Genomic DNA, 24170 nt, shown 5'->3' with positions numbered 1-24170 from the left:
AAACAATAATTCAATAACGTGCTTTAACCACTAGGCGGTGCACACAAGGTACACACAGCCATAATAACTTTGTATTATTAGTGTAGGACACTTATGTATGTACAACATCTGAAGATGTGTAGTTTTATTCATGCTTTCACATAATTGTACAGCATATTGCTATACTATTTCAGACTCAGTATTTACATTCAAAGAAAATCAGTAATATCTTTAAAAACTACAAGTCCTTTTATATCAGCTGTGCACCGTTATGGTGTAAATATAACCCATCTGTTACGGCCTATAGAATCTTGGACCCCAAAGCAAAAGACTGGAGGGAGATAGTAAAAACAAAAAGCTTTATTCAAGCAGAAAACAGAAAAAAGACGGCAGTGGAGTCAGGAAGTTGGCTGGTACTGAGTCATCAGGGACAGGAGGCAAAAATCCAAACAAAGAATCCAAAAGACGAGGAGAGCAGCGAGACACACCGGAGGGTCGAAACACAGAGGAATTATCTGGCAGGGAAGTGGCATGAGGACCGGGATTTTATATCTACAGGTGAAGAGGTGAGTGGAAACAGGTGTGCCTCGTCTGCTCCTGGGAGGAGCCAGCCAACTCCCTTTCACACACCAGCCCTGCAGAGGAACACAGAGAAGGGAGGGGTGAGACAGGAAAAAGCACACAACAAAAACAAAACTAAACAGAATCATAACACTATCTACGAATTAGATCAAATGTAAAGGTCGGCCGAATTAGTGTTGATACTGCAAGGAGACGTATTGTGTGAAGAGAAATTGAAGATGTTGTTTAATTGTTGATATATTTATGATCCACGTCAAATATTCAGTTTCGGCGGCATTTCTTCCAGTTTTTCCAAAGGTCTTCTCATCAGGGCTCACTAAATAAAGAACTACGGCAGATCTGTAATATGTAATGCAGCCGAACCGTGTATTACAATGCCGTTATGTGATGACTTTCAAAGAGAAAAGCAAGAGCACTCGGAATTAAGTATTATTTTATTCTTTTAAAATGTTTTCCGGATTTCATATAATATAAACACCAAATCTCAGCATGCATTGCGGCTAAAACATCCAATCAGCGAGCTTAAACCATAGCTGAGGATCTTGGGTAATCGCTCGAAATGCCTACGTCTGTTTCAGGTTATTTTTATTTTGAAATTCAGTTCCTGACGGACGCCAACAAATCCAGAGATTATGGAACAAGGATAATTGTGTGTTATTGGTGAGTAAACAACAGTGTGTTATTTTGAAAAGAATAACAAATTAGAAGGAAAAAAAGATTTAAAAAATACAGATTTCAGATTTTCAGATTTCTGAGCCCCATTTATTTTCCTCACAGACGGCAACAAAAGTCAGAAATTATACGATTTAAAATAAAAGCAATAATTGTGGCTTGATATTGAGTAAGAACATGTTTTTATGAACCACACACGTCTTCCACGACCCGACCGGAGAAAAAGACGTGCTGCAGGCACGAAACACATTACCAGGAGAAATACATTGCTTTTAAAATCGTGCTGTGCAACACGAAAAAAGGGGAAATCGTGTTGGTAAACACTAAATGCCATGAGACTGGGTTGATATACCGGCGGGCTAGATCTAATATTAATTTAAAATTATCCTGCAGGCCGAAATTAAATCCACCACGGGCCTGATTTGGCCCCCAGGCCTTGAGTTTGACACATGTGCAGTAGATGCTCAGATTGTACAGCAGCTTTATGAAATAAGTCATTACTGCTGCATTAAAGCTATTTTAGATTTGGTGGATGTGCAGAGTACTGGCTGTTGTTCACACAGCCATACTGTATGGCAGAGGTCATTCCCCAGTGGTGTCTTGCTTTTACTTTCACAGGGGTTAACATACATATGTTGCATGAAATTGTTGGTTGCGTATCTTCTTTATATGGTTATTTTATGTTCTAACTTTTCTTTGCTGTATTTCTTAATACATATTCAACCTCATTGACGCAATGACCTACCCTGTTGCAATCAGTAAACAATATATAAGTATGTTAATGTATGGACAAAATACATATTCAACAAAATGCATCAATGCGTTACCGAGAAAAAGAGCAGAACATTTGCATAATCTGCATGTTTTTTAACGATTCACATGACGTTCTTTCTGAAGATTGTGAACAATTGTGATGCCTGGCTGCGTTGGTGAAATGACTATACATGTAGCTACATATACTGTACAGTGAAAAGGTGTTAAGAGGGCACAGCATGAATGAATCTATAACCACACGGGAGGCATTAACCTCATTTTGTCTGTGACAGAGGCGTGAACTGTGTCTGTAGGTGTTTGCTGCATGGCCTCAGGGGTTAAAGGTTCCTCTCAGCATCAGTAAGTAGTCTGTCTATGTATGTCGACTGAGTATGGTGAGCACGTGGAGGAAAAGCTGTAGTCAATGTTAAGCACGCATGCACAGGAAAGCACTGTCACTCACAACTGCCAATTGCCAGTGCACTGCATACAAGAAGCCTCTCTCGCGATGCCGATGGGATCGATAGGAGAGCATATCGACTTCATCTCATGAAGTGATTATCAGTTCTTTAACACTTCTAAACAAACACACCTCAGACAATGTCTCTCCTGATGGATTTCACAAGGTCACAGTTGGTGCATTTCATATTGATCAGCTGAACCACCAACTTTTAGCTTTTATTCTTTGTTTCCGCAGTAAATCAGAGTGCTTTCAATTGCCCTCAGAGGCAGCTGGTGTAATATTCTTTTATTCCAGGAGTCATCATTTATCCTAATATCCCCACTGAGGCTATTCGGAGGAGGATGCAGTTGTTCTTGCGAGTTCAGGTTGACTTTTTCCTGGTTGGTTTTCAGAATGAGCGTTAGCGTTAGCAGTAGGCTACATAATCTGATCCTTTATTCTCAAATGCTGTTCCCCCAATCCAGCCTGTGTCTCCTCTCCTCTCTCCTCTGCCTAACAGACTCCTGCCCAGGGGCTTGCAAATATATGCATGTTCTGTCCCATTTTGTATAGTCTCTGTGACTATATGTGTATGTGCACACATAAAGCGGCGTGTCACCACACATCTGTTCACACCAAATGATTGCCACTTCTTTGTCTGTGTCACAGCATGGCCTGTGCATGTTCCAGCTCCCTCTGATTTAGAGCTGAACTAAAGGAGACCGGAATCAATGTTTTCAGTGCAGCGTCACTTCCATTTCTCGTCATCAGTTATTCTTAGTTACTTCCTTTTTTTCTTCCTCAAAAGACGAAAAAAGAGACCGAGTTGATATTACATGCAAGAGTAGCTGGGGGAGCGGTGTTCTGTAAGACATTGCTTTCAACCATAAGGCCTAGATCAATATGCCACCATAGGAAGTGCGCTGAGTGAATTGAGAGGCCAATAATGAGCTGAGCTAGTCTACAAGGTCTGTGGAATTAAACACATTTCTCACCTGCTGCAGACATTGTTGGGCTTTGACTCTTAATATTCATGGGCACCTTAACTTCAATGGAAATCACTAAGCTGGAACGTTGAATAAAATATCCAAACCGCAGTTTATAGCTTCTCTCAGTCTCCAGTGTGCTTATTTTTCTTTTGATTTCCTTGAATTGCTTGCAACAAAAAGACCCTCCATCAGCCTTAGGTGAGATATGGAAATGTCAATACAACTTGTAAATCTGCTGTTGCTGTGATAACCTCAAAATGTAAGAGTTTACTTGTCTTCCACCTGCTCAGTTGTACAAGCTATGAGGTCTAAAAGCCATTTAACATTAAAGAGGTCGGTCATAATTACAGGTTTCAGTCTATTAACATTGGTCGTTTTTTTTTAATGAAAGCTGCAGGCAGCCAATCAAATGTTAACCAACACAATTTTAACTCCATTATTGCCTTCTTGACACCTCCTAGTTTGAATTCAAATATTGTGTATCATAACACTGCTGAGTTCAAATGTGTCAGCATTCTCTGTATAAAAGGGAGTTTCCAATTATTGTAAACCAAACTTCCATTAGTGATAGTGTTACTTTTCAAATATACAATACTCATTGTATTTCAATTGTGGTTAAATGATAGGCCCTTTCCACAGACTTCCATTGTCAGACTTCTATCTCCAGATACATTCTCAAGTCCTTCATCAGACAGGTTCATTATGGAGCTTATGGGTAAATGGAGGTCCAGGGTGGTCTGGAGGTGGCTTCTTAAAAACATTGGGCATGGTCCCTAATAAGGTGCAAATATCAGGCCCCTAGCATTAGCGAAACAAATTGCTTTTTGACAGTATATTTAAGATGGTAATGGACTGTCATTTACCACAGCCAATTCCCTCTAAATTGCTATGCGTGCGTCAGTCGCCCTTCCTCTCTTTCTCTTTCTCCATCTCACTTCTTTCCCTTTCTATCTGCTGTCCCTCTCGTTTTTCCTTTTGAATCTTCCATAATACATGGGGGGTGAGAAGGCAACGCAACCCCACAGCCTCACAACAAACATAGACAGACACATACACGCAAGTCAACGGCAAGGGAATACATTCACCATTCTATGCAGGATCCAGCACTCGCACTAAGATGAAAAGAATGCTATGTTGTACAGTATATCGGTAGCTTGTGAATCTCTTATTTCAGACATGAACCAGCAGCAAAGTGGGAAGGTACATTGCGTTCTTACTCCCAACTTGTGAAATGCAGCATCCGTAATAGAGGAAGCCCGTTTGTAATGTATGGCGAGACAAAGTGTGCATATGAAGATGGCAAATAGATGGGTCAAACACACAGGCTTGGATAAATAAAATACCTGGTAACATGAATGTGAAGCTGCTTGTCTTCTCTCTTCTCTTCTTCAATCTAGGACTCACTTTCTTCATTGCCTCGGTTTCAAACCCTCTGTCTTTCCAATAGCTTGTGTCACTCCATCCCTTCCTCCTGCCCTCTCTCTCTGTCTCTGTCTCTCTCTGAGATAAGGCCAGTAGAGCTGCAGGCTGCTGGGCTGGTTAATTGGAACGGGAGAGTCTCGAGGCCTGAGCAGTGAGCGTTATGCTTCCTACCAAAACATCTTCAGGCGCAAACGCAGCTACACGCATGCTGCTGGGTGCACACACCATACACACCATACACACACACTTAATCACCCACATTTCCACAAGCCCCCAGCAAACATTTTACATTTCACGCGTGCAAAGCAACTTATAACGGTTGAACAGGTATCTCACTCAACGAAAGAGGAGGAAAGCGGTGCATGCCGATATCTTAACTTTTTTACTGTAAACAAACTCGATGCCCAGAGCTGCCTTCGATTGCATTCACATCACTTTTTGCACTCATTGGTCCCCGTGTATGTTCATATGAACAAAACACAGACACAATCATTGAACCCAGCAGGTTTTCAAAGTACAACCAGCTCCACATGGAACCATTATCACCACCATACAACATTGCTAACATGATCTTAACCTGGGGCGCAAACACAACCCCAATTCTCCCTGCTTCGTACGCACTTAGGTCTTATTTATTTTGACTTACTCTTGTGAGCTGCACCTGGAAGTAGGTGGAACCAATGTGGGATGGTGATGGATGGCTGGATAATCTGAAAGAGGGAGATAAAGAGAGGGGGAGTGTCAGGAGGGAGAGGCATGATGGGAAATGAGAGACATTATGAGGGGGATAGTGTCAAACGGGGAGGAAAAAGGAGGAAGGAAGGACAAGCAAGAACATATTTAGAGCTTGGATGAGCAGGAAACCATACTCTGAGGTTACAGTGTGCAAAAACTCACTGTCAGTCTTTTTCCCCCTGTCTCACAACATGAGGAACATTACACTGCATGATGAAGCTGGTGATGGCTTTAAAGGCGCCGTTGTGTGGACGACGATGTGCGTGTGGGTGCATGTGTCGCTGCGTGACTGCTTCTCAAGTAGCAATCGCAGGCTAAGTGTCACTGACATCCTCTTTCTGGTTTTTTTCTTCCGTGATGTCCCTCATGCTCAGACTCTCACCATGCTGCCCCCATTCCTCGCTCCCTTTGTCGGCCATTTTGATGGCTTGATCATGGATATAATATCTTTGAGTGACGTGACTTGGTGTCACTGGCCTACATAGTGCTGCTGTGAGCTTTATGTGTACATTTTGAGTCTTGGACTTTGTGTGAGGCTCTCTGTCAGCAGTGCCACCCACAGAGGCAAATCCACTGTGGGGTGGGTGTGTAATTGTGTAAAGTTGAAAGCGACTTCTCCCATTCAGTATCACCGTAAAAAAATATTTCAGTATTTCCAGTCAGTTGCTATTAATAACCATGTTAACAAAGACATTTGGGTCAACTATTTGCTACTGAAACAAGTAGTGTTTAAAGTAAGTAGACACTATTCCAACCCAGTCTCACGGCATTTCGTGTTCACCAATACGATTTTTAATCTATTGATTCGTGTTCACCATCACGATTTGCCCCTTTTTTTCGTGTTGCACAGCACGATTTTAAAAGCAATGTATTTCTACTGGTAACGTGTTTCGTGCCTGCAGGCTGCAGCACGTCTTTTTCTCCGGTCGGGTCGTGGAAGACCGGAAGCTGTGTGGTTCATAAAAACATGTTCTTACTCAATATCAAGCCACAGTTATTGCTTTTATTTTAAATCGTATAATTTCTGACTTTTGTTGCCGTCTGTGAGGAAAATAAATGGGGTTCAGAGCCTCAGAATACTGAAATCTGTATTTTTAAATATTTCTTTCCTTCTAATTTGTTATTCTTTTCAAAATAACACACTGTTATTTACTCACCAATAACACACAATTATCCTTGCTTTTATTTATTGGTGTAATTCCATAATCTCGGGCTTTTTTGGTGTCCGTCAGGAACTGAATTTCAAAATAAAAATAACCGGAAACAGGCATAGGCCTATAAGGGACATTTCGAGCATCATTGCGATTGTCAATATTTCTGAGTTTAGGATGGCCGAAGACACTACACTACCCATAATCCCCAGCTATCGTTTAGGACTACAGTTCCCGTAAGGTTACGCCGAGCGTCAAACAGCTGTGTGAAATGGAACGAAACCACGCCAGACTATCCTAAACTGGAATCGAACACCCCCCCAGAACTACACATGCTGGCTATTGTGTTTCGCAAAATGTTCTATGGGACGTCTCTACTGAACGTTTTCGTTTTTCCCACAATTAGAAGTTGCCATTATTAAACACATTGGTGTTATCAAATGTAAAACATATAATTAATAAATGGGTGAAAATCACTTGTGTCCATAATGCGCAGCATTATATTAATGCCGTATACCCACATGACAGAGATATTTGATAGTTGGTGCTTGAGAAGACTAAACATGTATCTGCAATTGACATGAATGGAAACAAGTAATAAAGTATATTCATTACTCGTTATTCTCTACTAATAGTTAATTAAAGACTATATATTATGGCTATCCCTTTCAAGATTTTCAAAGGTTTATTGACATATCATACACAACTACGGTGTAGTTATGCAATGAATGAAAAACTTGGGTCACAGGTTCCTCAACAGTGCATTACAAGACATCTATCAATATGTGTGTACCTCCACCATTAAACTGTCATATTCTGCACATTTCTTATTCTATCTACATACATAAGACTATAATTAATGTGTATAATAGCAGTTAAAATAAGTGCTTCAACATAGTTAACATTGCAGGAAAGCAATATATTAGACGTTAATTACTTTGTCAGGCTTAATATTTAATATTTAATGTTTAAATAAAGGTTAATCCGTTTTTCTGTTTTGCACCTCCTCCTATTAATATCTGTGTACATCCTGCACTAAACGCCCGAGATTATGGAATTAAACCAATAAATAAAAGCAAGGATAATTGTGTGTTATTGGTGAGTAAATAACAGTGTGTTATCTTGAAAAGAATAACAAATTAGAAGGAAAAAAAGATTTAAAAAATACAGATTTCAGTATCCTGAGGCTCTGAGCCCCATTTATTTTCCTCACAGACGGCAACAAAAGTCCGAAATTATACGATTTAAAATAAAAGCAATAATTGTGGCTTGATATTGAGTAAGAACATGTTTTTATGAACCACACAGCTTCCGGTCTTCCACGACCCGACCGGAGAAAAAGACGTGCTGCAGCCTGCAGGCACGAAACACGTTACCAGTAGAAATACATTGCTTTTAAAATCGTGCTGTGCAACACGAAAAAAAGGGGCAAATCGTGAAGGTGAACACGAATCAATAGATTAAAAATCGTGTTGGTGAACACGAAATGCCGTGAGACTGGGTTGACTATTCAGTATGGTTTCACTAACTTGTGCATTCAAACTGCACTCTTTTCACCCTCACAACATTTCCGCTTGCAGAACAAGTTCCCGAATTGACTCCCTATGATTTACCCTTTCAAGGTGTCACGGTAAAAGGAGCAACAAGAAGTCATTATTATTCTCACAGGGTGAAGGCCCTGATCTGTTTCATTACCATCTCCTCATCAGAGCTAAATGCAGTTAGCACTAACAACCAGAGCTAGTCACTGGCGGTTTACCGCTGACAAGGCTGATCAAAGAACACCGTTCACCTCTGTGATAGCACACGCGCTCCAGGACTGCTCCGTGGAGGTTGGCTTTAATAATACTGTATTACTACAGTATGTACGGAGGTTTTTTTTTTTTAACTCGGCTTTGATATGCTGAGTCGTCTTAATTTCTCCTTTTGTAAAGAAGAACACACCTACATTCCTTTTTGTTGTAAATCCTCCTTTAGCTGAATCCCTGATAAATACATTTACTTTTCATCCGAGAGCCACAGTCCAGATATGTCACTTGCTTGTAAGAAAAGTGAACAACCTTTAAGAAGATAACTCCTCCACAGTATTTCATCTCGCATCACATCAACATGGTGGCACAGTATGTCAATGTCAATATTCCTGATTCATGACCTACTTACCTGGCAGAAATAAGCCTGTGCATTACAATCATTTCAAATAGTAAAAATGCTCTTAGTTCATCCCATTTACTCTTCTTTAAAGATCCCCGTGCCACACAGTAAATGTATTTGTTCAAACACTCACAGAGAACTGTCACCATGGTCTCTTATCGTTTTATATCTTCTCATGTTTCTTGTTTAAACCTTGTTCTATATCTTGACCAGAAATATAAAAAACGGTTTCAGCATGCCTCTCTTGTTAATTAGAGCAAAGCAGCGGCAGCCTCATGCTGACGGATGGTACACTGCTGAGCTTCTCACAGGCCAGGATTAATGGCTCCTGTCTGACTAGGATATGGTGTGTGTGTGTGTGTGTGTGTGTCAACTGTTTGCATATGGAAACTGTGTGTATAATGCATGTGTGTACTGTAGGTGTATTTATGAATAGAAAAACTATTTTCATGTTTACATTTTTTTTTTGCGCCTCAAGTGTTTCAGCGTCATATTTACAATTCTAAGGTCTTGTCCCTGAGGACGAAAAAAAAAAAGGGAAGATGTGAACTCTGTGTCTCACTGGAGGGCAGTGAAGTGTTCAAACCAGACTTCACCTGAATGAGTTGTTGGCTGACTGCTTGCAGAGGAAGGAAGATGAAAGCCTGGCACAGCTTCACACCACAGATAGAGTCTGGTCTGTAGGGAATCTAAAGTCCTTGGGCGAAGGTGGAGATCTGTAAGAGATGGATTAAACCAAAACACGCACATTTGTTTCCATACTTTGGTGACTGCATGTGCCTTCTGAGGTATGATTCAATTGGACATCTCCTCAAATGTCAATGAAACTGCTGATATTTCAGTTTCTTACCATTGATCTCTTGTTGTCTCTAATGCCACCTACGCTTCTGTTAGCATGTTGATCATAATAACGGGCTGACATGATTGATGATAATGATGTAACCGTACCTTACTGTTATGGCAGTACTTCCGATTTAAACATCTTTGTCACCAGTGATACAAACACTGAATGGGACAGTTTATACGTGTGTAGATGTAGTCAAAGACTCTTGAAGAGTTTAAGCAGAGTTTCTGTCAAAACTGTGCCAACGTTCCCCTGGGGATGATATGAGAGGAAATGGGTCGGTGGTGGCTCGCATGACCATGCAGTTATCCTAAGGGTTGCAGAGCTTCACTTGGACAAGCAGTCGGGTCAGGGCGTTTGAGGCTGGGTACAGATTCCTCTTTCAGTCAAGTTGCACGGCTCGGCTGCAGCTCAGCCAAGCACTAAGCAAAAGAGCTGCCTTCTTTCTTGAGAGAATTGAGGCAGATGGACGAAAAAATGGCAAACACGTTGTTTTTTAGATTAAAACTTGAACAAAGCTTTAAGTATTGTACATTTTGGCTGTAATACAATGCTGCGAAGAAGACATTGTGGACTACAACTGTGAAACACATAATCCCAAAAGCAGGCCGTGTACACAGTCCAGGTGAACTACACTGTCACACAGGGGCAGTTGCACACATGACTATAATCACAACACACACACACACACACACACACACACACACACACACACACACACACACACACACACACACACACACACACACACACACACACACACACACACACACACACACACACACACACACACACACACACACACACACACACACACACCCACACACATACATCACTTCAGGGGACATTACATTGACTTACACGCATTTCCTGGAGACTTATCCTAACCATAACCATAACCAACACATGCCTAACCCTAACCCTTAACCTTACCCTAACCCTAATCCTAACCAAGTCTTCACCCTAAAATTAATGGTCCCCCTTATGGGGACCTCAAATTTGTCCCCATAAGGGAGGCGAGTCCCCACACGTGACTATGTAAACAGATGTTGGTCCCCACAAGTATAGTAATGCTAGTCCACACACATACACACACACACACACACACACACACACACACACACACACACACACACACACACACACACACACACACACACACACACACACACACACACACCACACACACACACACACACACACACACACACACACACACACACACACACACACACACACACACACACACACCCCTCTAGTTATCTCTTGAGGCTTGTTATGTTTCCTCAGTGTCCTTGGGATGTAATGGTACCATCAGGCGAGCTGGCCATAGTAACCCTTCATAGACACAGTCCTATACAAAGAGCACGACATGCTGCATCTCTCTGTCACAGTAGAGTCCCCGAACAGACAGAAATAACTCAATGAATATTCAATTTGGCCAGGGAATATCCCAAATCTATTTACCCATAAGGGACGCAGATGTGCTTAAAAGAATGGTTGATTAAGCAAGCGTAAGCTCTCAAATTGTTCACAAAATAAAATGATTTTGTCCCAATGTGTTGACGGGTTTTATCATGTTTTTGGGGATGCTCATAATTGCTATTGAAACTGTTTCATGATCTGTTTGTGAATGACAGAGTTGTGGGATCTGTTTTGCATGTGTATTGCTCATGATGTAGTACATGTCTACATATGTGTGAGACGTTTTGTTTGCAATACTATAATAAGTTGTACATGTACTATGTAAATAGACAGTACAATAAACCTGCCCACATGCGTCTCTAATTACTGTCTTGTCTGAACAGGACATGTTTCTCCTCACAACTGCTAATGAATCCTGTGCTTTCTAATTAACAGTTGCATACATGTATATGTAGCGTGTGTACAAACAAGAGATGAACTAACATGCAGATCAGGCTGTGTCACTCAGAGACCAAAATAAACTAGGCCCACTTTATCAATGCTCGAGGCATGTTGCTGCATATTCAAAGACGAGATTTATTTTCGGACGGCTTCTTATATTTAATAACAGTCCTACATACACTAAGTCAGGGGTGTCAAACTCAAGGCCCGGGGGCCAAATCCGGCCCGCGACTTCATTTAATGTGGCCCCGCAAGAGCTTTCAAAGAATATAATACGTTTATTATACGGTTACATGCCACTTTACAGAAGCAGGTTGCCCATAAACTACATGTCCCACAATGCATCTCGTTTTGTGACATGCGCACTGCAGAGACTTGCAATTATTTGCCCTGGACTTCTGCTTTCAGACGTAGTTAATTATTACCCTATCCGATAATAATCCAATTCAGAGGCAATAATGTAATATAATACATTATTTTATATATATATTATATATTTATATAGTTACAACCGGCCCTTTGAGTGCAACCATAATGCTAATGTGGCCCGCGATGAAATTGAGTTTGACACTCCTGCACTAAGTCATGTGTGCTTAGTTATAGATGAGAACACATAAGATTATGTAAAAGAAAAAAAAACAATCAAGTAACACCGGACTACATACTGATTTTAGCTGTCTGAAAGTTAAACAAATAAGTAATGGAGCAATATACAAATATACAGACAGATGACTCATCAGAACCAGTGGATGCTAGTATCTGGTTTGTGTTCTGTGGTCATTTTGCTATCAGTTGCAGTGTGCGAAAAAGTACACCTCCCACCGTCCGGGACGTGTTATTTACAATATCGGACAAGTAGATCTTTCAATTGACTTGTCCGGCGGACAAGTGACGTTTTTCGCCCCGATTTATTGACAAATTATTGATACATTCAGTTTACAAAAGGCAGAACTCATTCGCAAAGTGTCCGTGTCCGCCATTGTTCGTTTAGAAATGTTAGTTTCGGTTCTGCTTGTCGATTCCTAAGGAAATGCATCTCGCCGCTTTCTGTACAGTTAGACGGGGGCTGGGCGGGGCGGGGCGGGGCGGGGCGGGAAGTGTAGCACAGTGGCAGGCTTGGGAAGCAAAACTCGGTTCCGAATAGGAACAAATAACAATTGTCCGGTCCCGGGATTAATAAGAGTTGTGAGGACGGGAGGCCGAGCCCCGCGGACTGCAGCTCTCTCTCTCTCTATGCTCCGTATCAGCTGATCGCTGCGCGGTGCAGCTCAGCGTCTCCCTCTCTTTCTACACACAGCGGATCCGCTGCCCGTTCAACAGCCTCATCTTTGTCAAACTTTCTTATGTTCTTTCTCGAACACGTAATGAAGGTTATTAAGCGTTTTAGCTCCTATGTTGTTAATATTGACGCCATTTCCTTTATGAAGTGAAGCAGCCTCCCTGTCTGTGTCCTCGCGCTGTCCTCACATCCCCGGACCCCCAGACTCGGAGGAGCACAGGGATGTCAGTATTGTTTATGAAGCAGGGTATAGAAAGTACATTATTGAAATGCTATTTATACTATTTATTAACTTTTACAAACAGTGAGCAGCTGGGCAGCTGCAGCAGGTGTATTGCAGGACATGTGTAAGCGTGCAAGCATCTTTGAGTTGTAGAAAAGCGCTAGGCCTATAGGCTATAAATATAATAATAATAATAACTTTATTTGTATAGCACCTTTCATACAGGGGATTGCAGTTCAAAGTGCTTTACATCAGTACAAAATAAGACATAAAATCAGTGTAAAACAAGCAGCAAGAGCAAAGCATAAAGTGGGATAAAATAATTAAAAATAAAAACATGGGGAATAAAACATAGAGAAATAGTGAAATGTCAATCACAGAGAATAGTGCAGTATAATAGTGTAAAATCAGTAAAATGCTTTGGTAAAGAGATTAAGCCTTCCCTAATATTGTTGGGTAACGTGTTCCACAGTTTGGGGCGTAGTTTACAAAGGCTGCATCACCGATCTTCTTATGACTCTTTCTGGTGACCTCTAGTAGACCTGCATCTGATGATCGCAGTGTTCTGGTGGGTGTGTAGTTCATTAGAGAGTCAGCAATGTAGCTGGGTCCTTGTCCATTCAGAGCTTTGTATGTGAGGAGAAGCACCTTCAAATCAATTCTGAAGGTTACAGGAAGCCAGTGTAGAGTAGCCCTCCTTCCTTTTGGTATTTGTTAGTAGTCTAGCTGCAGAGTTTTGAATGAGCTGGAGTCTTTGTACATTCTCAAACTGCACCACTTAGAACTAACTAAACAATGCAGAGATTATTTTTATATAATTGTATTCAATAACCGTAAGAAATTAAACAGTATGAAGTGATTTGTAAATAGGAATACAGATTTGACTTAATGTTTTCAGAAATATATTTTTCTCCCAGTTTGTCATGGGACTTATTTTTACCCTCTCAAAGAACCGGAACCGAAAATAACCGGAATCGAAAAGCAGAACCGGAATCGAAAAGCAGAACCGGAATCGTTAAAATCCAAACGATACCCAACCCTTTGTGTGATGCAGTAAAATGTTACCGCTCACTTACGTTAGCGGTGTCGTAAAAACCGTGGGAAAATGTAAAAAAATACGATGAAGAAGAAGAAGATTCCAGTGGCCACAATTTTTTGTCAATTCTGGACAAGTGAAAAATGTATTCGGACAAGTACATTGCCAAACTCACTTGTCCATGGACAAGTACTCTCTAAAAACTTTTTCTCACACTGAGTTGCCTAAGCACTGTGCTTCCAACGTTGAAAATACAACCGCATTGGTTCTGTCTTAAGCCCTCTTTGCCATTCTTAACATCACCCGGCGAAATACTGCCCCATATTATTTCTGTTCTCTCCCGTCTGCGTCCCACAGCTCTGTCAGTCCTCTCTGTTCTCCCTCGTCTTTCTCCATCAATGTTAAGCTCACACGTCTGAGATCATGATTGTGCAGCATTTCTCTCTCTCTCTCTCTCTCTGTCTGTATTCCTCCCACTTCCCTCCCTCCCCTGCCCGCGTCATCCGTTGTCACTTTGACGCCAGCCTTGATAGAACAAGGGAGCATGAGCAGGGGTGAGCCTAGCTTTAATTGTAGACTGTTTGTGATGGAAATGAGATCTCACTCAAGAAATAATGGCTAGGGATTAAGCCGAGCCCCAGGGTCAAGACGGGCTGCTCAGACTGATAATGACTCTGCAGCATTCCACTCGGAATCACACTTGATTTAATGATGTGTCTTTTTGCACACATACAGTATGCATGTTCATAGTGTGTGTGTGTGTGCACGCCAGAGTTGAAGGGTGTGATTTATTAAATATATTCTATCGCTAAAGTCGGACTGGTGTCTTCCCTGCATATGAAACCACTATGTTAAGGTTCAGTGACTTGCTTGACACATATATTGACATGACTAAGAAGCGGCAGAGGAAATACGACATTCATATTGCTCAGTCCTCTGTGGGAAGTATAGAGCTATGCAAAAATCAGAAAGCTTATTTATCACTTGGCTCGGCACAAACCTTTTTTTTCGGCTTTCAACTGAATAGACCAAAGGGATTTGTACACAAAGCACATGGTATCTGAAACGGCAGGCAAAGGCAAACTCTAGGCAAATTAGATGGATGATAAAAAGAGATGAATAATTGCTGATTGACTTGACGTGGAAATGATCACATTGTAAGCTGTATACCAGGGGTGTCAAACTCAAGGCCCGGGGGCCAAATCCGGCCCGCGACTTCATTTTATGTGGCCCCACAAGAGCTTGCAAAGAATATAATATGTTTATTATACGGTTACATGCATTACAGAAGCACGTTGCCCGTAAACGACATGTCCCACAATGCATCTCAAATTTGACTTTTTCTCAGAATTTGACTTTTTTTCTTCAACATAGCCTATGCATTTTTTCTCCGAATTTTACTTTTTTTGTCTTAGAAGTAGCCTTTTTCTCAAACATTATTTTGAATTTTTTTTATTTCACTTTCACTTTCAAAATGTCACTTCGGTTTTTTGTTTTTCCAGGACGTGGCTTTTCTTTTAAAATGATATTGTGACATTCTCACTGAAGAGACTTGCAATTATTGCCCTAGACTTCTGCTTTCAGACGTACCCTATTCGATAATAATCCAATGCAGAGGCAATAATGTAATATGATACATTATTTTATATATATTCAATATTTATATTAGGGCTGTCAAACGATTACAATTTTTAATCAGATTAATCACAGCTTAAAAATGAATTAATCATGATTAATCACCATTCGAACTATGTCCAAAATATGCCATTTCTTTATGTATATTGTTGTGGGAATGGAAAGATCAATGAAAGAAGGCGGATATATCCATTTAACATACAGTATCTATGTTTATTATAACATTTTTCTGCATGTCAAAATGAAAGACAACCCACACACCGATCAATCATCAAACCGTGGGGTCTTAATTCATTACGTGTTGATTTCTATCAACGGGGAGTACTTCAGGAAAGCCGACAGAGGGGGGGGCTAGTGGAGTACTTCGTGACCACAGAGTGTGAACGTTGTGATCAGCTGTTTTAGCGCAGTTCTCCAGTGAAGGGGGGGATCTCCCTCCGCAGCCGGTTGGCGTAGATTTGGCACAGTTCCGTTGTACAGACCGACGTTAACAGCAGCCCTGTCTGTGCACACGGAGACCGACTCTGTCGTCCGGTGATCTAACCGCCTTCTGGAAAAGCTTCACAAGTACGTCGGTACGCAAATGCGCTTTGTGACACAAGTGACGGTACGCATTTCAGATTACGCACATAACCTGCGTACCAGTTATGTGCACCCCTGTACTACAGCAAAAGTATTCTGCGTCGGGACTTCCTGCAACAACAACACCACGCCGTTATCAAAGATGTTCTATTGAGAAGACGATCATTACGTGACAAAAGTTTTCAAAACCGTGGCTACTGAAATCAATCTTACTAACTGCTGTCTGTGCAATTTACTCTGCGCGAGTTGGCAGACTTTATTTTGCTTACTTTAACATCATTTTTCATGGTGGGGCTAAGCCATTTCTTGGTATGGGTGTAGCCTACCCCATCCATACCCTGGCGCTGCCACTGGTGGCACGTATGGGGCGGGCCATTCTGCACATGCGTTAAATATTTTAACGCAATTAATTCAAAAAATTAATTACCGCCGTTAACGCGATAATTTTGACAGCACTAATTTATATATGTATATTTATATAATCTTAAAGTTACAACCGGCCCTTTCAGTGCAACCATAATGCTGATGTGGCCCGTGATGAAATTGAGTTTGACACCCCTGCTGTATACTGTTGGGGTAAAATGCACTTGAACACATTGTATGTAACATTAACATCTTTTTGTTTGTGTGTGCTTCTTCCAGATCCCCATCTGCAACAATCATGATGGGACCCATTTCCGCGTAAAGCTTCGTGGTCCTACCATTTCAAGAGAAGAATGGGTTTGCGCTGAAACCATGAACGCATCGGTTGCTTTAGCAGACACGAGCAGACTAGTGTCCTCCACGGTTCCCTCACTCTTTTGCTTGTTTTCTTCTACTTGCATTCCCCTAAAAGAAAGATCATAATCAGATAACTCTTCCCCCAAGCGTTTGGCGCCAGCTCAAATTTGGATTCTAGAGACTAAGATTCTATTTTCATCCCAGGATAGACCAAGAGGCTTTTGAAGAAACGGCTGTGTTGAAATTATCATATTCCCCCCTCTTTTACTTTCCCGCTATTCCTCATTCCTTTCCTCCAATTCCCAGAGGCACCAACTGATGGAGAGACGAAGGAGAGAGTCAGGATAAGGACACGAATTATAGCCCCACTGAGAAAAGGAACAAACTGCTGATTCTTCAAGAAAATTGGAGTAGGGCCACTGCAAGGATTACTATACTCGGTGAGCTTGATATCCCACTTCAGTGATAAATAATACCTTTTTGATTACATTTGAAAGCTATTAGCCACAACAAAGCTAGACGTTACCTCTGGGGTGCATTAGACCTGTAAGGCATCAAGTAGAAAAGGGGACATTTGGGAACTTTGAGCATGAAAAGGGGGTTACGATTCCTGGGTTGGCCCCTGTGGCCTATAGCCCTCATCAGCCTACTCACTACAGTGGAGATGCTCGAATTTGGTGGGGCGCCTGGCCAGTGGGCCCGCTATGGACGCTGGGAAGCTGGATCGGTGGGCGAGCTGAGTTTCAGTCTCAAGACCAACATCAGCAAAGCCTTACTACTCTACCTGGATGACGGCGGCAACTGCGACTTCTTGGAGCTTTTGATAGCAGACGGGCACCTCCAGCTGCGCTTCGCCATCCACTGTGCCGAGCCGGCCACGGTGCTCATGGAGACACGGCTGAACAATGACCGCTGGCACATGGTCTTGCTGACCCGCAACTTCCGTGAGACCCTCCTGATGGTTGACGGGGAGACAAAAGTAGCCGAGGTCAAGTCCAAGAGGAAGGAGATGGCAGTGGTCAGCGACCTGTTTGTGGGCGGCATTCCACCTGATGTGCGCCTCTCTGCCCTTACGTCCAGCACCGTGAAGTACGAGCCACCGTTCCTGGGATTGATCTCCAATCTGAAGTTGGGGGATAGGCCTCCTACTTTGTTAAACAGCCAGGGCATGCAGAGCGACCTGGAGTACCACTGCACCAAGCAGAACCCGTGCTTCAATGGAGGGTTTTGCTCAATTGAGTTTGGAGAAGTTCGCTGCGACTGCATCCACACCGGCTTCAAGGGGAAGTACTGCAACGAAGGTAAGGAACCTTCAAGCTCTACCTGCTGTACAGTACCTTGGTTGTGTTGATGTTTAAGCTATTAATCAGCTGTCGTTAAAGATATCCTCTGTGTGCCTCGTTACTCCAAATAGGTCGTTTCATTCTTGTGTGGTTTTCTGGTCATCCGACACTCAGTCTCCTAAAGGGACAGTGGTGGGAGAGGTATTATACATATGCAGTTCTGATGTGTATACATGATACTAAAATAGTCTCTTCTTGACCTTTTCCAAGTGTCTTGCAGTGAAGTCACAAGTGGCTTGTTTCGCTGGTATGAGGAAGTAGGATCTCTGTGTTCTTCTTATACTTGAGGGGCTAGCACAGCGAGGACTAAGAGAAAAGAGGGTACAAAGGATTCATTGCTTTAAAGATTAAATTGTTGAATGAAAAAACCTGTTTCTAGGGATGATGTCACTCATACAAGAGATTAAGACATGGCCCACGTGCTGCTTTCAATGTTGATTGGATTGTTTTAATTAAACAACACTTAGATACTGAATATCTAAACAAAAGTATTTCGAATGCACACTCTCACATTGTAGGTCTTCTCGACACACTTTATTTCCTGTTGTTTTTCTTGTTTCTTTATCCGTCTCCGTCATGTCTTCCTTTCCAAGCCTATTGTCTCAGGCATGCACCCTGTTCTTCTTCTTTGCTCTTGGGATGTGCTCCGTTGCTGTCAGCTCATGTCAAACTGTGTTCTGCTTTACACCTCTGGCTCCCTCCTTTACCGACACATCCCATTTCCATTTCTATGGTCTCTCCCTCCGCCTTACGTTCATCCATCTCTCCGTTACTCTTCATCCTTCTCCCGCCTCCTAATTTCTCTCCTCAAGACTATCTGGCCGCTCCATCTCTCATCACCTCCCTCCCCCGCTCCATCCCTCCCAAGTTCACTCCCTTCCTCCACTTATCTCTCTTTCACCTTTACCCGCTGTCAGCATACTCCCTCCTCTCCTCCCCCTGCACTTATCTCCCTCCTCTCTTTCTCTCGAATTGTCTGCAGCTCAACACATTATTTGTGCATTCTTTTATTCACTGTGCAGTCATTCATTCCAGACTACCTACCGTTTGCCCTTATATGTGCTATTAATAATGCATTGTGCAATCATTAATAATCAATAGACTCAGTAGCGCCTACCTTGTCCTGTGTGATGAAATGACTGGATCTTCAAAAGGTAGATAACTTCTTTGCCAGCAGCAATGTGACAATTGTTTTGTAGTCTTGTACTTTGGTGGCACGCAGAGATAAGCTCCGACAAAGCTGAAAATACATCAAGGCAAACACAATGTTTTGTTCCATTTGTTTTTCTTTGACTACTGCTTTTCATAGATCTGAAGTAAAAATAATAAAATCAGCATGAAGCCAAGATTATGATTAAGGCATTTAAATTGTTTTAAGTAGAAAGTCTATACCGGCTCGATAAGCTGTCTAGTTTTGTCTTTTTCTCTCTAAAGAAATTAAACCAAATCAGATTCCTTCGTTTCTTGTGGCTGAGTTAGAGAGCCTTTAGCACAGCAAAAGATGTGCTGCACAGCTATAGGTCCGTCTGTGTCTCTCTCCTCTTTTTGCTGTCTTTCTCTGCTCCTTCAACTCTTCAAGCCTTTTCTCCCTCGCTCCGTGAGCTCTGTGTCAGATTGCGGTGTGGTTGCGGGAAGCAGATACTGCCGCCTGGCTCTTGGCTAAATTGAGAGCAGAATACCAATGCAGTGCTACAGTGACTGCTGGAAACATTTGTCCTTTTGAAATGGAGAGAGAGTAAGATAGAGGGGGAGAATGGAGAGAGAGAGAAGGAGATGATCAACAGTGAGAAATGGAGAGGAGAGCAAGAATGAGAAAGAAAGCATGAAGATATTAATTTGCTCTGTGATCATTTATTTTCAGAGATGGTCTCTGGATTGAGGGCCGTTAATTGGGTCATTATGTGCAGTGATGTATTTATTGCTTTTCTCTAACACGGGTGGCAATGTAAAGGTCTCTCTCTCTCTTTTGGTTGCCTTTAAGAGCCTTTTAGATACTAACAAATGCATGTCTGGCTGTGTTAGCTCTGTGGTGAAGGAGACATTTCAATGAATGTGAAAAGACTCCAAAGCAGATTTTTACATGTGGGGTGAATAAACAGGAAACAAAGAAAATGGGCTTTTTTGGAAAAACACAACAAAAAACAAAAAAATATTTGTTTAATGAACAATGGATAGTTGTACAAAATTACAAAATAAAAAGGGCTCATAGGACAGAAAAGAGTTTTAATATTTACGTGACATTTCTTTTGAGGATATTTGGTGTAATATCCTGTTTAAGATGTTATTTTTGGTGAAGAGCTAATAGTATTTCTCCTGATATTCAATGTCATTTTGATGACAAAACAATCCATCACCAATCTGAACAACATTAAAAGTTGATAGCTTGAATTAAAGTGTAGTGTTATTGGTGGTCACGTATAGACACAGACTCTGAAGGGGCAGGCTTTGATGATCACATACTACGAGAGAATGGAGTTTGACACAAAGAAGTTGCTTTCATGTTTGACTTCAGCACACATGACAAGCGCCAAACTTTTACTATTTGATCTAAACCCCTTTATGTTCCATAAATCTTGTCAAAATATGCATATTGGAAAATACTTTTGCAGCCCTTAAGTGCAGTTTCGGACAAATCATTGATATTAAATGCATTAGCCACAAAGGTGTTATTTATTCATTTGTATTTCTGACTTTTGAAATCTTATTTAATATTGGTTGTCAGCCCAAAGACGACACGGTCAAATCTGAACATTGAATATGACAACTGATGTTTTGTAATTTAAGGAGGTTGTGCCATCTCATCTCCCTCAGTCTTGTATCCCACCCTTCTCTTTGTGGAGTAACTCTGGTTGTGTTCACTTGATACCAGTGATCTCTCTCAGCTTTTAGCACCTTTTATCCAAATCTGGCAGCTTTTCAACATTTATTATGCTGGCTCCTCTGCATACACATTATTAAGTTGAATTGGGAGGATAAAAGTTAGAGGTTATGATTCAGCCGGATATATGTTTTTAAACTAACCACTGACAACACAAACAAAGTTCAGGTTTCACTTAACTGATATTACATTGGCTGCTCACAGAGAAGCAGACATGGACTACCTACAGTAGTACTGCTAGAATGTGCACGCTCTATGGATGTGTGTATGAGCCCCTTCCTGCCATAATCATAGCTTATATTCCCAATGGTTTGCATTGTGAAGAAGTCGTTAAACGGGCAGGTCTTTTCCATTAGGGTTTGTAATTAAAGCCACTATGTGCCTCTGTCGGCCATTGTTTTTATAAGTGATGCTGACCCTTGCTTTGTTCTCTATTGAACCCCACACGGCAATGTGAAGCAATGCAGTTATGAGCTCTCAAGTCGGGGTAATTAGAGGTTAAATGAATTTGTGAAACAGTAAATTAATATATTAATACCGCAGCAAACTATGAATAGACTTTCGGGTTGCCAAGAAGATGTCTTTGCACTTGACTTTAAAGTTATTTTTCAAGTTTATTTTATTTTACAATATTCAGCTGATATCCCGGCCAAAGAAACAATGATACCATGACACAATGATGTTCTTTTAAAAGACAAAACTGCACTTAAGAACAAAACCATGCCTTAGCATTATCGACTTCATGGATCTCTCAGGATCCCTTCACTGTAGCAATTTGCAAAACCATTCAGTGAATTTAATTACTTTCCTATTGATTTTTAGAAAGGTCAGACGCTGACATCTGCAAGTGTAATTGGATTTATTAAGTTAAAAGGTAACTTAAAGCCACGCTCAAAAGTCAGTGCCTTGCTGCCCTCCGGTTAAAACTTACAAGCTTGTCTGTCTTCTGACGGCATAGCTTCGGTTTGACCTGTAACCACACCCAACAGTTCAGTCAGACACTCACGTGTTTCTTTAACATGTTTAGAAATGTATATTAGAAGCAGCATATAGTTGAGTTTGGCGTCTAGGCTCGGGCCTCATCACTCCACAGATATACATAGCACGATGAGTGATGATTAAATAACTAACCCCCCGAGCCTAGAGATGGAAGCTGGGGGTGGAAGCTGGGGTGGTGGTGGGGCAGCAAGCAGCAGCGACGTGGAAGTAGCTGCAGCAATAGCAGCAGCAAACAATGCATGGAGAGAGATCTAGGTTAAATAGAGCGGCATATTAAGGAGACGCCGTTTGGTTGGTTGTAGAGTGGCAAGGGGCGTTATGTATGAATGCAGCATAAGTGCTCGAGTTGACTGCCTTAACTAGCTCGCAGCCTTCACCCCATTTATGTCACTGGGCCATGAAGAACATCTGTTCATCACTGCAGCACGGTTAGAAGTCAGAGCAGTGGAGGACATCAAATACTTTGTGTTATTCTATAAAATCCCATTTTGTCATCAGGGTGAAAGCATGTCTTCAGAGGAGACATGTCAGCCATGTTTTTCACTCATCTTTCGAATGATTAATTAGCTCTCTACCCATGCTTCACTCACTGCTTGCATTACACTTGCGCCCTACACACATGCATCCTGAAGTGTATTTGAGTAAACGTAGTACAAAGTATTGTTCCTGAACACATCCTTGATACCTAAACAGAACCGAAGCTACGACTGCTGCTCTGCTAATGCTGCGTTCACTGTGCCGCCTCTGTAGACAGTATGTCACAACCAGGAGATTAGGAAATGTATAAATATAATGTATAATTCTCTATACATTTGGAACTTTGATGTGTTTACTGAAACCTATAAGAATAAGGTTAAAACATACATATGTGTGGTAACGCTGCATTAAATTGATCACACTTTGAGGGATAATCGACGTGAAAAATGAAATTCCCAAACCTAATCGCGTGGGTGTGAGTTTAGTTCCCTATTTTTGTTGCGTGTGAGAGGAAATCATATCTGGCAGTGTCACAGAAAATTGGATGTTATCGGTCCACATGTGCTGTCTGTTCTCTGCCAGTGGAATAAACACTACATCACTGTTTTTGATGAGGAAAAGGTTGATGCAGCAGCCCTCTCCCACTTGGCAGCAGCATATAGAGAGGTGTTTAAAACCAGCTGCTTGGCTCATTATTGCTAACTACCCTCCAATTCAATTCCATCATCACTTTTTATTATATACAGTATCAGAATAAATCAGAAACCTGGTTCCTTAAGGATTCCTGTAGCTAGAAATTCGGCCCAAAGTTCGACCCGGAAAGCCTCATTTAAGAAATATAGTGGGAGGTCTACAATTTAAACAATTTTGATGCTATTCCTTATACATGTTCCTGTGTATGTGGTCAAACATGGGGGTGTTAGTCATATTTGTGTAGGGCAGGGGTGTCAAACTCCATTTCATCGCGGTCCACATTAGCATTATGGTTGCACTCAAAGGGCCGGTTGTAACTATATAAATATATAATATATATATAAAATAATGTATTATATTACATTATTGCCTCTGAATTGGATTATTATCGGATAGGATAATAACTTAGTAATTAACTACGTCTGAAAGCAGAAGTCTCGGGAAAATCATTGCAAGTCTCTTCAGTGGCATGTCACAAAACGAGATGCATTGTGGGACATGTAGTTTATGGGCAACCGGCTTCTGTAAAGTGGCATATAACCGTATAATAATCGTATTATATTCTTTGCAAGCTCTTGCGGGGCCACATAAAATGAAGTCGCGGGCCGGATTTGGCCCCCGGACCTTGAGTTTGACACCTCTGGTGTAGGGTATTGACACTGTTATTTGTTTTAAAGGGGTGTAGGGTCACTAGGGAGTTTGTGGTCGATAGAAAGAGT

General features: G+C 41.5%; 1 protein-coding gene and 1 long non-coding RNA gene across 2 annotated transcripts in view; one reads left to right on the top strand and one right to left on the bottom strand.

Moving 5' to 3' along the window:
• nrxn2b (neurexin 2b) overlaps nt 1-24170 on the top strand; it is a 769387-nt gene that overhangs the window by 68515 nt on the left and 676702 nt on the right. The window contains 1 exon segment of the mRNA XM_071206612.1: nt 16984-18362. Within this exon segment, the coding sequence (XP_071062713.1) occupies nt 17651-18362 (712 nt within the window). The 5' untranslated portion in view covers nt 16984-17650.
• LOC139435759 (uncharacterized) lies at nt 320-9584 on the bottom strand. Its single transcript, XR_011644968.1, has 3 exons — nt 9473-9584; nt 5486-5549; nt 320-614 (listed from the first exon to the last, which is right to left on the bottom strand). It is a non-coding gene; the product is annotated as an uncharacterized lncRNA (long non-coding RNA).

This window comes from Pseudochaenichthys georgianus, chromosome 18 (assembly GCF_902827115.2).
Source record: "Pseudochaenichthys georgianus chromosome 18, fPseGeo1.2, whole genome shotgun sequence".
NCBI lineage: Eukaryota > Metazoa > Chordata > Actinopteri > Perciformes > Channichthyidae > Pseudochaenichthys > Pseudochaenichthys georgianus.
This window is presented reverse-complemented; position numbering and strand designations above follow the sequence as displayed.